General features: G+C 40.6%; 2 protein-coding genes across 6 annotated transcripts in view; one reads left to right on the top strand and one right to left on the bottom strand.

Annotated features, from left to right (window-relative positions):
* mettl15 (methyltransferase 15, mitochondrial 12S rRNA N4-cytidine) overlaps nucleotides 1-9,143 on the bottom strand; it is a 230,386-nt gene extending 221,243 nt beyond the window's left edge. The window contains exons 1-2 of one of the 3 annotated variants that reach the window (XM_062030809.1): nucleotides 8,986-9,143; nucleotides 2,316-2,561 (exon numbers count right to left, since the gene is read on the bottom strand). In XM_062030809.1, the coding sequence (XP_061886793.1) occupies nucleotides 2,316-2,546 (231 nt within the window). In that variant the 5' untranslated portion in view covers nucleotides 2,547-2,561; nucleotides 8,986-9,143. Of the gene's footprint in view, nucleotides 1-2,315; nucleotides 2,562-8,979 lie in introns of all 3 variants that reach the window. The other 2 variants (XM_062030828.1, XM_062030818.1) reach the window with 2 other exon arrangements.
* kif18a (kinesin family member 18A) overlaps nucleotides 9,087-16,589 on the top strand; it is a 55,346-nt gene continuing 47,843 nt past the window's right edge. For 2 of the 3 annotated variants that reach the window (XM_062030794.1, XM_062030776.1), the window contains exon 1: nucleotides 9,093-9,301. The gene's annotated coding sequence lies outside the window, so the exon portion shown is untranslated. Of the gene's footprint in view, nucleotides 9,302-16,589 lie in introns of all 3 variants that reach the window. The other variant, XM_062030785.1, reaches the window with a different exon arrangement.

Raw genomic sequence — 16,589 nt, 5'->3', positions numbered from 1 at the left:
AAGAAAAAAAGAGCTTATTCACTATGGTTTTCGGGGCGGACTACAATGGCGGATGCGCGCAAATTTTTGGGATTTATACAGATTTCAAATCTCAAATACACATCAGCAGGAACCAATAGGTAAGAAATATATAATATCACGAAACAAAACGCCAGATAATATATCTCCTATAGGTGGCATTTTGGGGTCCTTATACACACACCATAATAAGACCCGTATGTTGAAGCACAGTATATCTGACTACGGTAGCCGCTCCGCGTTCCATCAAGTGGTGCAGCTTTGTAACTTACCAAAGTCGTACTAAAACATTTTGACAGATTTTTGAGCACCGTGTGTAATGGTCTATATTCTCAATGAAACATCAAAGTTTTGGTGTTGGTTTGTTTGCGGGCAATTGCTAGCATTATTTATTAACAGGCGTCGACTTGCAGTCCACACGCACTGGTCACACTTAACATCGTACCATGTACCAAATAAAATTGCTCTGAGGTCGGTGCGCGCAGCCAGACTTACTACGTACCACAGGTGGACCAGTTTATAAGGCGTACTGTGATTTTAGAGAAAATGAAAGGATTTTAAGTGCACTTAACAGTTTGAAAAACATTAATAAAAGAAAAAGAGGAACTAGTTCAAATATAGCGCTGATATTGTTAAACTGTCCATAGCATTCACTCTATTTAGAGTGAAAAATGTAAAGTTAATACTAGAAATGTCCGATATTATCGGCCGATAAATGCTTTAAAATGTAATATCGGAAATTATTGGTATCGGTTTCAAAAAGTAAAATGTATGACTTTTTAAAACGCCGCTGTACAGAGTGGTACACGGATGTAGGGAGAAGTACAGAGCACCAATAAACCTTATAGGCACTGCATTTGCGTGCCGGCCCAATCACATAATATCTACGGCTTTTCATACACACAAGTGAATGCTAGCATACTTGGTCAACAGCCATACAGGTCACACTGTGACCTGTATGGCGGACTAACTGCCAACTGCGCCACACGGACGGTGTGGCGCAGTTGGGAGAGTGGCCGTGCCAGCAACCTAAGGGTTCTTGGTTCAATCCCCACCTTCTACCAACCTCGTCACGTCCGTTGTGTCCTTGACCAAGACACTTCACCCTTGCTCCTGATGGGTCGTGGTTAGGGCCTTGCATGGCATCTCCTGCCATCAGTGTATGAATGTGTGTGTGAATATGTGTGTGAATGGGTGAATGTGGAAATAGTGTCAAAGCGCTTTGAGTACCTTGAAGGTAGAAAAGTGCTATACAAGTATAACCCATTTACCATTTACCATTACACTGAGGGTTGCCGTATAAACAACTTTAACACTGTTACAAATATGCGCCACACTGTGAACCCACACCAAACAAGAATGACAAACACATTTCGGGAGAACATCCACACTGTAACACAACATAAACACAACAGAACAAATACCCAGAACCCCCTGCAGCACTAACTCTTCCGGGACGCTACAATATACACCCCCCGCTACCCCATACCTCCCCCCCACCTCAACCCCGCCCACCTCAACTTCCTCATGCTCTCCAAAATTCCAAGCTGCTGTTTTGAGGCATGTTAAAAAAAAGAATGCACTTTGTGACTTCAATAATAAATATGGCAGTGCCATGTTGGCATTTTTTTTCCATAACTTGAGTTGATTTATTTTGGAAAACCTTGTTACATTGTTTAATGCATCCAGCGGGGCATCACAACAAAATTAGGCATAATAATGTGTTAATTCCACGACTGTATATATCGGTATCGGTTGATATCGGAATCAGTAATCAAGAGTTGGACAATATCGGAATATCGGATATCGGCAAATAAGCCATTATCGGACATCTCTAGTTAATACATGTGATCAGTACTGGTATTGGTATCAGTCAATCTCACACATAGATGATTGGTACCGAAATTGGCAGCAATTATACCTAATTGGTGCCGTATCAATTCAAATCTAAGGGGTACCCCATCTCTAGACGCCATGCAATGCACTGAAAACAAACTTTTAAAATTTCCAACTTTTGCCGCAACATTGTGAAAAAGCTGCTACAAAATCAGACATTTTAAGCTGCAAAAAATCAGCTGGGGAAAATCGTGTATTGCTGGACATGCATTTTGTGCTTGTGTAGCAAAATTATGTAAATGCAATATAATGACATCTGTGTGAAGTATTTCAAACATATTACACAATACCTTCATTGTTCTTAGCAATTGCTACACACGTCTCATTATTTATTCTTCAGTCTATGGCTGGGTTCTTATTTGGAATACATTTTATCACAAGAAAGGATAAAATCAACTTACCTGGCCTGGTTTAATGTCCAAGTAATGAAGCACCTCTTTCAGCATGACAGGCACATGAGGAAGTTTTTCAGTGGAAACTGATACCCGTTCATGTGATTTGCACGAAGCACCAGGGCCAGAGAAGACACACAGGGCCGTCTGAGAGTAGAAATTTGAATTCCATAATTTCCGCACAGCCAAAGTTTGTTTCTGGAACAGTCGGCTGGAGCGAGCAGAAATATGGAAAATCATCAGGCTTAATTTGACCTGTGGAGAAGAAAAGAGTACTGTTTGGTCGCTGTTTATGCAATAGTTTATTCATGGCAAGTTTGAGGTTTCTACTGGACTAGATAGCCATATGGAGATAGCCATCCCTGCTGCTGGACTCTCTTAGCCCTACTATAAAATAATCTTCAGGGCACGAATTGGCCTCATCAGCCATATCTGTAACCATCCTGAAGTGAAGTGAAGTGAATTATATTTATATAGCGCTTTTCTCTAGTGACTCAAAGCACTTTACATATCTAAGTTACATTTAAACCAGTGTGGGTGGCACTGGGAGAAGGTGGGTAAAGTGTCTTGCCCAAGAACACAACAGCGGTGACTAGAATGGCGGAAGCGGGGATCGAACCTGCAACCCTCGAGTTGCTGGTCACCTTCCCGCAGGAAGGAAGAACAGCACATTATGAACGCTACATTCATTTATATCATCATTATAATTACTTCTAATCTATTAATTACAACTTGCAAATACATTGTTTTGGCTCGTCAGAGACACTTCTCCCAGCGGGCACTGTCACATAACTCTATTTCACCAATGCAATGTGAGCACTCGTGATGTTTGACTCCATTTCACCAATCAAAGGGAGCCTGGCAGTCACATGACCGCTACACGCTGTACAAAGTGACATGACGTCAGACGAGGCGATGTCAATGTTTACTTTAAAAACTTCAAGGGGTACAACTATATCAGGCACTGTCATCTGTGTCAGTAGAAATGTTCACATTTCAGCCTACACAAAGTCCACGTCCAACTACAAAAAACATGTGGTAAATTGTAGATGGGTTTTTTTATGTTTTAGCTGCGCATATGCATTGTTATTAGAGATGTCCGATAATATCGGCCTGCCGATATTATCGGCCGATAAATGCTTTAAAATGTAATATCGGAAATTATCTGTATCTGATTTTTTTTTTATCGGTATCGTTTTTTATTTTTTCTATTAAATCAACATAAAAACACAAGATACACTTACTATTAGTGCACCAACCCAAAAAACCTCCCTCCCCCATTTACACTCATTCACACAAAATGGTTGTTTCTTTCTGTTATTAATATTCTGGTTCCTACATTATATATCAATATAGATCAATACAGTCTGCAAGGGATACAGTCCGTAAGCACACATGATTGTGCGTGCTGCTGGTCCACTAATAGTATTAACCTTTAACAGTTAATTTTACTAATTTTCATTAATTACTAGTTTCTATGTAACTGTTTTTGTATTGTTTTACTTTATTTTCTATTCAAGAAAATGTTTTTAATTTATTTATCTTATTTTATTAATTTTTAAAAAAAGGACCTTATCTTCACCATACCTGGTTGTCCAAATTAGGCATAATAAAGTGTTAATTCCACGACTGTATATATCGGTATCGGTTGATATCGGTATCGGTAATTAAGAGTTGGACAATATCGGAATATCGGCAAAAAAGCCATTATCGGACATCCCTAATTGTTATAATGTAATACATGAATGCCAAAGGTGCTTTTTTTTCCGTACATACTGTAATAGGGTCTCTGTGCACACACACACACACACACACACACACACACACACACACACACACACACACACACACATGCACACATTACCTCCCTGCTTGGCACTCAGCATCAAGGGTTGGAATTGGGGGTTAAAATCACCAAAAATGATTCCCGGGCGCGGCCACCACTGCTGCCCACGGCTCCCCTCACCTCCCAGGGGGTGATCAAGGGTGATGGGTCAAATGCAGAGAATAATTTCGCCACACCTAGTGTGTGTGTGACAATCATTGGTACTTTAACTTTAACTTAACTTAACACACACATACACACACACCAACACCAACTAAGATTGTATTGTAAAGACCATTAAAAAATAGCTACTAAATACATCAGAAGTTACTCAGTACTTGAGTAGTTTATTCACTAAATTTTTACTCTTCCTCAAGTAATTATTTGGATGACTACTTTTTACTTTTACTTCAGTTGCATTACTTTAAAGCAGTGTTTCTCAATTATTTTCTGCTACGCCCCCCCTCGAAAGACCATCATTTCACTCCTACCCGCCCTCTGTTGCAACTATAAATAGTATAATTAGTCTATATAACTGTTATAGGCATATCTCTGCGTAACATTTTATTTTATCCATCCATCTTGTCCCTTTTCGGGGTTCGCTGGAGCCTATCTCAGCTGCATTCGGGCGGTAGGCGGGGTACACCCTGGACAAGTCGCCACCTCATCGCAGACATGCATTTCAATTAACATTAAATAAAAAAGAAAGAAATGTAGATAACTTAGCATAAACAAAATGTTATTAACATTTAAAATGCAATAATTTGCATTAAATAATAACAAAAAGGTGTCCTTTAAACCAGTGGTCCCCAACCACCGGGCAGCGGCCCGGTACCGGTCCGTGGATCGATTGGTACCGGGCAGCACAAGAAATTTATAAAAAAAAAAGATTTTTTTTTTTTTTTTTTAATTAAATCAACATAAAAAACACAAGATACGCTTAGAATTAGTGCACCAACCCAAAAAACCTCCCTCCCCTATTTACACTCATTCACACTCATTCGCACAAAAGGGTTGTTTCTTTCTGTTATTAATATTTCTGGTTCCCACATTATATATCAATATAGATCAATACAGTCTGCAGGGATACAGTCCGTAAGCACGCATGATTGTATTTTTTTTATGACAAAAAATAAATAAATAAAATAAAACAACTAAAATAAATTCTCTTTATTTGTATCCCTGCAGTCCGTGGGACAAATTTTCAAGCGTTGACCAGTCCGCAGTTACAAAAAGGTTGGGGCCCACTGCTTTAAACTATAACATTTGTATGGCCTACTTAAACCATTTCAAACTGAAAAATATAATAAATAAATTCAATAAATACAAATCGATCAGCAACATTAACTCAATAGGAGCACTATATACAAAACGAAAATGAATAGAGCAATTTGTGTGGATTTTCTTTGTTTTATCAAAATGAGGAATCAGAATCAAAAGTCAAGATTAATGGCTAAATTGTGCACGTTTCTTAATGCACCTTTTTTTCTAAACGGGGTTTGAAGCATGATACTGAAAAAGCATATTCCCCAGGGTCACATGCAAAATCAAGCTACCAGTGTACTCCACGCTAACCTGAGTAGTTTGGTATTTTGTACCGAATTGTAACGTAAAAACTGAGATTCATATCGAACTGTAAATTATGGCTAACAGCTACACCCTGGACAAATACAAAGACAATAACGACAGATGATAATCACAGTGCTAACTGATCTTTACATGACAGGCTGACATTTCTTTGCTTTGATCCTTCTGGCTGGGGTAACATTTCTAACTTGTGAGACCGCCACAGTTTTACCTTTGAAGGTTGACGCCTAGCAGCAGCATGTGCAAGATGTGAAGTCAATGCCAGCCACCAAGCAGAGCAGGGTTGGCATATTCCAGACACAAACATTTACTAATTAGCTGAGGCCAATATACACAAAAATACACAACTACAAAATGACATTTTTTATATTTTGCGTTGGGTATTCAATCATTTTGGTATTTTACGTGACGCAATACTGTATTGCCAACTATGCTGGAGCCTATCACAGCTGCACTCGGGCGGAAGGCGGGGTAGACCCTGGACAAGTCGCCACCTCATCGCAAAGCCAACACAAATAGACGGACAACATTCACACTCATATTCACACACTAGGGCCAATTTAGTTTGCCAATCAACCTATCCCCAGGTGCTGAGAGGGACAAGCAGTAGAAAATGGATTGATGGATGGAGCCAATCAGGGCTCTATGCAGCCGATTCCGATCATCCATGGCTGAAATCCGCCGATACCAATACAGATACAATCATGTGTATTAACTGTAATTTTTTCGATGTATTTATGGTGAGTGATTTTGGCCTTTCAACAGTATCAACACAATATTTAAACAAGTTTGTTATTCTCTTTTTCTGTGAGTAATAGGTTCAGCCTCATCCTCCAGTGATAACGCATTATTCTTAAAATACAAATAATTGCAGTTTATTTTCTGTAATGGATGTGATTGTTATTGGCTTAAAGGAGCAGCTCCACACTGTGTATGGAGACAAACAATAAGCTGCTGACTGTTTGACAGCCGCGGGGCTAAAAATAAAAACAATGCCAAACAGAAGGTATCGGCATTTGGGATCGGCAATAAAATCACATACTTTTTCACGAAAATCGTCTAAAACTGTTGGTAAAAAAAAAAAAGTTATTTAGGTGTTTCCTGGAAAAATACATTAATTAGAAATAAGGCTGGGTCGATAAAATTATATCAATATATCACAACAGACACATAATCGATATCAATAAAAAACATTTGTTCGAGATATACCATTTTTTGGGGGTCAGATACAACCAGAAAGGATGAAGCAAGAATGGTTGCATGAACAAAGGCACTCTCGGTCTTAGCAAAACAGGAAGGGGTCAGTGGCAAAGGAAGGGATCAGCAGCTAATCGTGTAACAGAATCAACTATCATGTTGCTGTCTCACTGTTGATTCTCTGCACGGAGTGGGAAAAGAAACTAAAAATGGGTGCTGCAGAGAGCTAAGAAATTGTGAATAAAACAGGAATAGTATGATCAGCAGTTTTTTGGATTTTTTCAAACAGACCATAGTCCTTTGCACTTATTTTTTCTTTTCAACCCTCGTCCGTTCCCTATTTGGATGAACGGAAAACAACAGGTAGAAACTAAGGTGCAGGACTGTATAAATAAATAACAAAATATAACAAATGTGGTACTTTCAAACTAAAATTTGGTCCAATAATATTTAACTAATATAACTACTGCTTAATATAAAAATAACTAATGCATAATATAAATTCATCTCAGCATCGCAGCCCTTTGAGACATTTGAGATTAAGGGCTTTATAAAAAATATTTTATTAATAGATTGATCACCATACATAAATAAGAATAGCAGGACAAATTAAATGTTACAAAGACCACATAACTTCCTGGCAGTAAACCTGTGTGGTTTTGGGAATTTGTTTACATTGATTTGTTGATTTTTTTCCATGGTTGTGTTGACATTTCATTCCCTTCCTGCCCTAAAATCCGCTACACCTCCCTGATACCGAAGTACATGTCAAACTACTTCCTAAACGTAAATGACCGCCATAACCACAACACCAGGGGGAGCTCCACTAACCACGTTAAACCCAGATTCCGATCTAACAAAGGTCTTAACTCATTCTCTTTCTATGCCACATCAATGTGGAATGCGCTCCCAACAGGTATAAAAGAAAGGGCATCTCTATCCTCCTTCAAAACCGCAATAAAAGTACACCTCCAGGCAACTTCAACCCTAAACTATCACCCTCCCCGGATTGTTAATAATCAAATGTTTTTCTTATGCTTTCTGATATCTCTCTCTCTATGTCCACTAGTTGCTCTACATATCCTACCAAGACAGACCTACGCTGTTTCAATGTCAATTTTTCTGATGATGCAATTGTTGATGCTGATTGTTGATGACAGAAGTGTTGATACCAACCAAACCTAACCCCCGCCCCCTCTCCATATCCCACACCCCGGATTGTAAATAATGTAAATAATTCAATGTATATACTCTGATGATTATCTTGTGCGATGACTGTATTATGATGTTAGTATATATTTGATAGTATATATCTGTATCATGAATCAATTTAAGTGGACCCCAACTTAAACAAGTTGAAAAACTTATTCGGGTGTTACCATTTAGTGGTCAATTGTACGGAATATGTACTTCACTGTGCAATCTACTAATAAAAGTTGCAATCAATCAATCAATGATAGCTGAATAGATTATCATCAGAGGAACGTTATAGTCGAAATAAAAATGTTAACATTTGATATGTTCTTCTCCTGGTCCATATTTTCCACAGGTCATAAAAATATCAATATTTATCGACATCGACCAATATAAAAAAAAAAGTATGTACTGTAGTGATGCACTTTTCAGCCACATCGCCCAACTCTAATTGGAAATCTGCGTGTTTCTGGTGCAGGATTCCAGTTCAACAAATACATATAGGGCAGGTGCAGGGAATGATGAACAATTTAGGTCCATCCATTTTCCTACCGCTTGTCCCTTTCAATGTCTTTAAATGAATGCACTGACTTTCAAACGGAATGCGTCTTGTCAGACTGCATGTATGTTAACACTAAAAGGGCCATATTAGCAGGTATGTTCTGCAATCCATATTAGAATGAGTGTGATTTGCAGGAGTACAACTTAGTAGCCCTACGTGCACCACAGTGGCCGGCAACATCCCAATTTAGCTTCAACATAGCATGCTAACGTTTGATGTTTGCTGTGCCTCCACAGTGGGTGATATAGCACATTCGACAGTACAACAACCAATACACCCGTGGGTATAGAATAATATATGAGACTTACTACTACCTAACGGGAACGAAGTGTCAATTCGGCGTGGCAACACGCTCAGGAGGTCAAGCTATGTACCGTGAGAGTCGAACTCGTGATTCCGCCCACCAGGAAGCGTGAGTGCTGACGTCACGTAGCCCCGCCCAATGACTAGAGACTCACACCCAATCTGCAGCGGTGGAGGAAGAAGGCTTGTTTTTGAAAATATTGGCGGTGGTGTCTTTTCAACGTTAGCTTCCCGTAAGACTTTGATTACTTGTTCTTTGTTTTGGCAATGCAAGCTTCGTGGTTTCTCTTGTCCTCTTGAAAGAAAGTGTGCCCGTGTTAATAAAAGGTAAGTCCTGGTCTTTCACGGCGAAAAGTGACCATATTGTCGGTAGCGTCTACGTCGTTGCTAGCTAGTGTTAGCTTACCGTCCAAGTTCAAAACGATCATATTTAGTTTGTAAACAGACGATGCGCTTTAGTAAGCATCAGTGAGCATGTTGATGTTTTTGTTGCTATATTCAGTACTTCATTTTAAAGCCTCTAGTTTCAGTTGATTGATTTGACCACTCTGATGGAGTTTGTATGGTGGCTGACGGGGGCTAACACACATCTAATGACCAAAGACACGAACGCCTTCAAGCAAATACAATGCTGCAAATTAGAAATGTAACAAGCTTATGCACGGCGCCATCACAAAGAAAGGGAAGACTCCGAATTAAAAATAATACACTGTAGCATCTATAAAAAAATATGCACACAATGCTGCATATGCTTGATTGATTGAGACTTTTGTTAGTAGGTTGCACAGTGAAGTACATATTCCGTACAATTAACCACTAAATGGTAACACCCGAATACGTTTTTCAACTTGTTTAAGTCGGGGTCCACTTAAATTGATTCATGATACAGATATATACTATCAGATATAATAATAATAATAATAATAATACCAGGGATTTATATAGCGCTTTTCTAAATACCCAAAGTCGCTTTACATGTGTGTGGGGGGGAGATTAAAACAACTTTATTAGGAAAAGAAACTAAGAAAAGAAAAAAATAATAATAAAGAAACACCAAGGGCAGGGTCTGTTTGGAAAGGCTAATGTGAAGAGGTGAGTTTTTAGGGTGGTTTTGAAGGTAGGGAGGGAGGGGGCATCTCTGATGTGCCTGGGTAGAGCGTTCCAGAGAGAGGGGGCAGCCGCGGAGAAGGCCCTGTCGCCCCAGGTTCGGCGCCTGGTCTTGGGGACCTCCAGGAGGCCAGCATCACTAGACCTGAGGGGACGGGACGTGTGGCTGGAGGAGGTCAGAGAGGTAGGGTGGAGCCAGGTTATGGAGTGCCTTGTAGGTGGTGAGGAGTATTTTAAAGGGGATTCTGTATTTGACAGGCAGCCAGTGGAGGTCATGAAGGACAGGTGTGATGTGCTCTCTGGAGCGGGTTCCGGTGAGCAGGCAGGCAGCGGAGTTCTGGACATATTGCAGTTTATTGAGGGTTTTGGAAGTGATGCCGTAGAGGATGCTGTTGCAATAGTCTAACCGGGATGAGATGAAGGCGTGGATGAAGGTTTCGGCAGCAGAGGGTGTGAGGGAGGGCCGGAGACGGGCAATGTTTCTGAGGTGGAAGAATGCAGTTTTGGTGATGTGGTTTACGTGGGGGAGGAATGAGAGGGTAGGGTCGAAGATTACACCTAGATTGCGGATGTGGGTGGAGGTAGTGACAAGGGAGCCGTCAATGTTTAATGAAAAGTCCTGAGTGGAGCGAGTGAGGGAGTCGGGACCAATTATAATTATTTCAGATTTGTTGCAGTTGAGTTTTAGAAAGTTTTTTTGCATCCAGGTTTTAATGTCTGTGAGGCAGGTGGTGAGGGTGGAGTGGGTGGCTGGGGTGATGGTCGTGGTGGAAAGGTATAGTTGTGTGTCGTCGGCATAGCAGTGAAATTGAAGGCCGTGGTGGCGGAGGATCTGACCGAGGGGCAGGAGGTAGATGGTGAAGAGTAGGGGGCCAAGTACTGAGCCTTGGGGGACGCCGTGGGTGACTGGGGCAGTGGAGGAGATAAGATATATACTATCATCATAATACAGTCATCACACAAGATAATCACATTGAATTATTTACAACCCGGGGTGTGGAGGGGGGGGGGTTAGGGTTGGTTGTTATCATCAGTCATCAACAATTGAGAACAGAAAAATGGATATTGGAACAGTGTAGGTCTGACTTGGTAGGATATGTACAGCAAGTAGTGGACATAGAGAGAGAGAGATCAGAAGGCATAAGAAAAAGTATCTGCATTTGATTGTTTACATTTGATTATTAACAATCCAGGGAGGGTGTTAGTTTAGGGTTGTAGCTGCCTGGAGGTGTACTTTTATTGCGGTTTTGAAGGAGGATAGAGATGCCCTTTCTTTTATACCTGTTGGGAGCGCATTCCACATTGATGTGGCATAGAAAGAGTATGAGTTAAGACCTTTGTTAGATCGGAATCTGGGTTTAACGTGGTTAGGGGAGCTCCCCCTGGTGTTGTGGTTATGGCGGTCATTTACGTTAAGGAAGTAGTTTGACATGTACTTTGGTATCAGGGAGGTGTAGCGGATTTTATAGACTAGGCTCAGTGCAAGTTGTTTTACTCCGTCCTCCACCCTGAGCCAGCCCACTTTGCTCAGTGTAAAGGATTGCAGCTAGTGTGGCTGTAAGATAGTACGTTGTGTAAACCTCGCATCCAGACAGCTTAAAAGCTGTGCTGAACCATGCATATACACTGCTCAAAAAAATTAAAGGAACAGTTTTTTATCAGGGTATGGCATGAATTCAATTGCACTTTTCTGATAAGGTTTTGGTCAGGTACGTGGCAGAGGGGGTTGTTAATCAGTTTCAGCTGCATTGGTGTTGATGGAATTAACAACAGGTGCACTAGAGGGGCAACAACGAGATGACCCCCAAAACAGGACTGGTTTTGCAGGTGGAGGCCATTTCAAGTTCCTCCCTCTTGATCTTTTTTAACTGTTTTTCCACAAGTGTTGGCTTTAGCTAGAGTCATTATCACGACTGGGAGCATGAGGTGATTTCTTAACCCTCCTGAAGTTGCACAGATTGTCCTACTCCTCCAGGATGGCACATCCATGCGTGCTGTTGCAAAAAGATTTGATGTGTCTCCCAGTACAATCTCCAGAGCATGGAGGAGATTCCAGGAGACAGGCAGTTACTCTAGGAGAGCTGGACAGGGCCGTAGACGGTCCTCATCCCAGCAGCAGGACCAATATCTGCTGCTTTGTGCAAGGAGGAACAGGTTGAGCACTGGCCGAGCCCTACAGAATGACCTCCAGCAGGCTACTGGTGTGAATGTCTCTGCCCAAACAGTCAGAAACAGACTTCACGAGGGTGGCCTCAGGGCACGACGTCCTGTAGTGTGCCCTGAGCTCACTGCTCAGAACCGTGGAGCTCCATTAGCATTTGCCATAGAACACCAGAATTGGCAAGTCCGCCACTGGAGCCCTATGCTTTTCACAGATGAGAGCAGGTTTACCCTGAGCACCTGTGATAGACGTGAAAGGGTCTGGAGAAGCCAATGAGAGCGCTATGCTGCCTGCAACATCATTCAGCATGACCCGTTCGGTGGTGGGTCAGTGATGGTCTGGGCAGGCATTTCCATGGAGGGACCAACAGACCTCTACAGGCTAGAGAACGGCAGTCTGACTGCCATTAGGTATCGGGATGAAATCCTTGCACCCATGGTCAGACCCTACGCTGGTGCAGTAGGTCCTGGGTTCCTCCTGGTCCACGACAATGCCCGGCCTCATGTGGCAAAAGCGTGCAGACAGTATCTGGAGGATGAAGGAATTGACACAATTGAATGGCCCTCACGATCACCTGATCTAAACCCGATAGAACACTTCTGGGACATAATGTTTCGCTCCATCAGACGCCGCCAGGTTGCTCCTCAGACTTTACAGGAGCTCACTGATGCCCTTAGACAGATCTGGTAGGACATCCCACAAGACACCATCCGTGGTCTCATTAGGAGCATGCTGCGCCGTTGTCAAGCATGCATACAAGCACGTGGGGGCCACACAAGATATTGAAAATAATTTTGAGTTGCAGAAATGGAATTTAGGCAAAATGGACGAGCGTGCCACATCATTTTTTCACTTTGATTTTTGGGGTGTCTATAGACTGAGCCCTCTGTAGGCTGAAAACTTTTATTTCCATCAAAAAATGTGGTATCCTTTTGTTCCTGAGACATTAAACTGTCCATATCAGTATAGATATCCCACTTTTTTTTTTCCACCATTGAAATCGGATGTGTTTTTAAAGTGTTCCTTTAATTTTTTTGAGCAGTGTATATATATCCATCCATTTTCTACCGCTTGTCCCGTTCGGGGTCGCGGTGGTTGCTGAAGCATATCTCAGCTGCACATGGGCGGAAGGCGGCGTACACCCTGGATATATATATATATATATATATATATATATATATATATATATATATATATATATATATATATATATATATATATATATATATATATATATATATATATATATATATATATATATATATATATATATATATATATATATATATATATATATATATATATATGCAGTCGTGGTCAAAAGTTTACATACACTTGTAAAGAACATAATGTCATTGCTGTCTTGAGTTTCCAATAATTTCTACCAGTCTTATTTTTTTGTGATAGAGTGATTGGAGCACATACCGTAATTTTCGGAGTATAAGTCGCACCGGAGTATAAGTCGCACCTGCCGAAAATGCATAATAAAGAAGGAAAAAAACATATATAAGTCACACTGGAGTATAAGTCTCATTTTTGGGGGAAATTTATTTGATAAAACCCAACACCAAGAATAGACATTTGAAAGGCAATTTAAAATAAATAAAGAATAGTGAGCAACAGGCTGAATAAGTGTACGTTATATGACGCATAAATAACCAACTGAGAACGTGCCTGGTATGTTAACGTAACATATTATTGTAAGAGTCATTCAAATAACTATAACATATAGAACATGCTATACGTTTACCAAACAATCTGTCACTCCTAGTTGCTAAATCCGATGAAATCTTATACGTCTAGTCTCTTACGTGAATGAGCTAAATAATATTATTTTATATTTTACAGTAATGTGTTAATAATTTCACACATAAGTCGCTCCTGAGTATAAGTCGCACCCCCGGCCAAACTATGAAAAAAACTGCGACTTATAGTCCGAAAAATACGGTACTTGTTGGTCACAAAAAACATTCATGAAGTTTTTTTAATTTATGTTTTTATTATAGGTCTACTGAAAATGTGACCCAATCTGCTGGGTCAAAAGTATACATACAGCAATGTTAATTTTTGGTTCCATGTCCCTTGGCAAGTTTCACTGCAATAAGGCGCTTTTGGTAGCCATCCATAAGCTTCTGGATGAGTTTTTGACCACTCCTTTTGACAAAATTGGTGCAGTTCAGCTAAATGTGTTGGTTTTCTGACATTAACTTATTTCTTCAGCATTGTCCACACGTTTGAGTCAGGACTTTGGGAAGGCCATTCTAAAACCTTAACTCTTGCCTGATTTAGCCATTCCTTTACCACTTTTGACCTGTGTTAGGGGTCATTGTCCTGTTGGAACACCCAACTGCGCCCAAGACCCAACCTGTGGGCTGATGATTTTAGGTTGTCCTGAAGAATTTGGAGGTAATCCTCCTTTTTCATTGTCCCATTTACTCTCTGTAAAGCACCAGTTCCATTGGCAACAAAACAGGCCCAGAGCATAATACTACCACCACCATGCTTGACGGTAGGAGTGGTGTTCCTGGGAAATAAAGGCCTCACCTTTTCTCCTCCAAACATATTGCTGGGTATTGTGGCCAAACAGCTAAATTTTTGTTTCACTGACCACAGAACTTTCCACCAGGAGGTCTTATCTTTGTCCATGTGATGTCAGATGATTAGTCGGTGTTACTCTGGTTGTCTGGAATTTTAGTTGCAAATCTTGCTTTATTGATTGCTTGCACACAGCCAATCCAACACAAAACAAACTAGTCCCCGCTCGCACTCACAATACCGCTCCCTCTCTTCTCTCGCCCACACACTCACTGACGTCACTCACCTCACATGCTGTAACCTAGCGTATGTGTGTGGAACACACATACGCTACTCTCATAACATTTTCTTTCCAATTCATTAATTAGGCAACTAATTTGAAACTGGTGTGGGTGGCTCTATATATACTAGCCCACTGCAGCCACATGCAGAAATCAACAAGGAATGGAAAATTATTAAATCTGTGACCAAAATAATACCTGCTCTGTCTAAACGATACCGTTTGATCAGCTGCTCGTCATCAAACAAAGATGAACGTTCGCGCACGTCCCTCTCGCCTCAGTGCCATCCCCTGCTGGCAACTCCTAACCACTTAAGACACCTCTGAAGGTCTCTTAAATATCGTGGAGAGTAGGAGTGATTCTTAGACTTAAGAACGTTGATAAAAAGCTTTTATTCTTAAGTTTGAGAGTAGGACTAAATTTCGCAAATTTTCAGGACTTAAGTGTAAAATGGCACTCTAAGAAGCTTGATAAGTACGGCCCCAGTTTTGTAGCTTCTGTAACGAGCTAAACTGTTTTCAGATGTGTAAACATGATTGCACAAGGGTTTTCTAATCATCAATTAGCCTTCTGGGCCAATGAGCAAACACATTGTACCATTAGAACACTGGAGTGGTAGTTGCTGGAAATGGGCCTCTATACACCTATGTAGATATTGCACCAAAAACCAGACATTTGCAGCTAAAATAGTCATTTACCACATTAGCAATGTATAGAGTGTATTTCTTTAAAGTTAAGACTAGATTAGAGTTATCTTCATTGAAAAGTACAGTGCTTTTCCTTCAAAAATAAGGACATTTCAATGTGACCCCAAACTTTTGAACGGTAGTGTATGTATATGTTTTGGTCGGAAGAAAACAGAAATTATGAAGCAAGATTTGTTGCATGAAGTCACTCGAGCTCTGGGAACCCAGGAAACAGGAAGTGTCACTGAGCAACGGGAGGGACATGCTAACAGCTAATCACGTAACAGTATCAACTACAAAGATTGGTTGTCTTGCTGTGGCATAGTGGATTCTCTGCATGGAGTGTAAAGAGAAACGGTGAAGTCTGCATAGAGTCGTCGTCAAAAGTTTACATACACTTGTAAAGAACATAATGTCATGGCTGTCTTGAGTTTCCAATAATTTCTACAACTCTTATTTTTTTGTGATAGAGTGATTGGAGCATATACTTGTTGGTCACAAAAACATTCATGAAGTTTGGTTCTTTTATGAAATTATTATGGGTCTACTGAAAATGTGACCAAATCTGCTGGGTCAAAAGTATACATACAGCAATGTTAATATTTGGTTACATGTCCCTTGGCAAGTTTCACTGCAATAAGGCGCTTTTGGTAGCCATCCACAAGCTTCTGGATGAGTTTTGGACCACTCCTGTTGACAAAATTGGTGCAGTTCAGCTAAATTTGTTGGTTTTCTGACATGGATTTGTTTCTTCAGCATTGGCCACACGTTTTAGTCAGGACTTTGGGAAGGCCATTCTAAAATCTTAATTGTAGCTTGATTTAGCAATTCCTTTACCACTTTTG

Source organism: Entelurus aequoreus, linkage group LG02 (genome assembly GCF_033978785.1).
Source record: "Entelurus aequoreus isolate RoL-2023_Sb linkage group LG02, RoL_Eaeq_v1.1, whole genome shotgun sequence".
NCBI classification, from domain to species: domain Eukaryota; kingdom Metazoa; phylum Chordata; class Actinopteri; order Syngnathiformes; family Syngnathidae; genus Entelurus; species Entelurus aequoreus.
The sequence above is the reverse complement of the archived record's forward strand: the minus strand, read 5'-3'. Positions and strand labels throughout refer to the sequence as shown.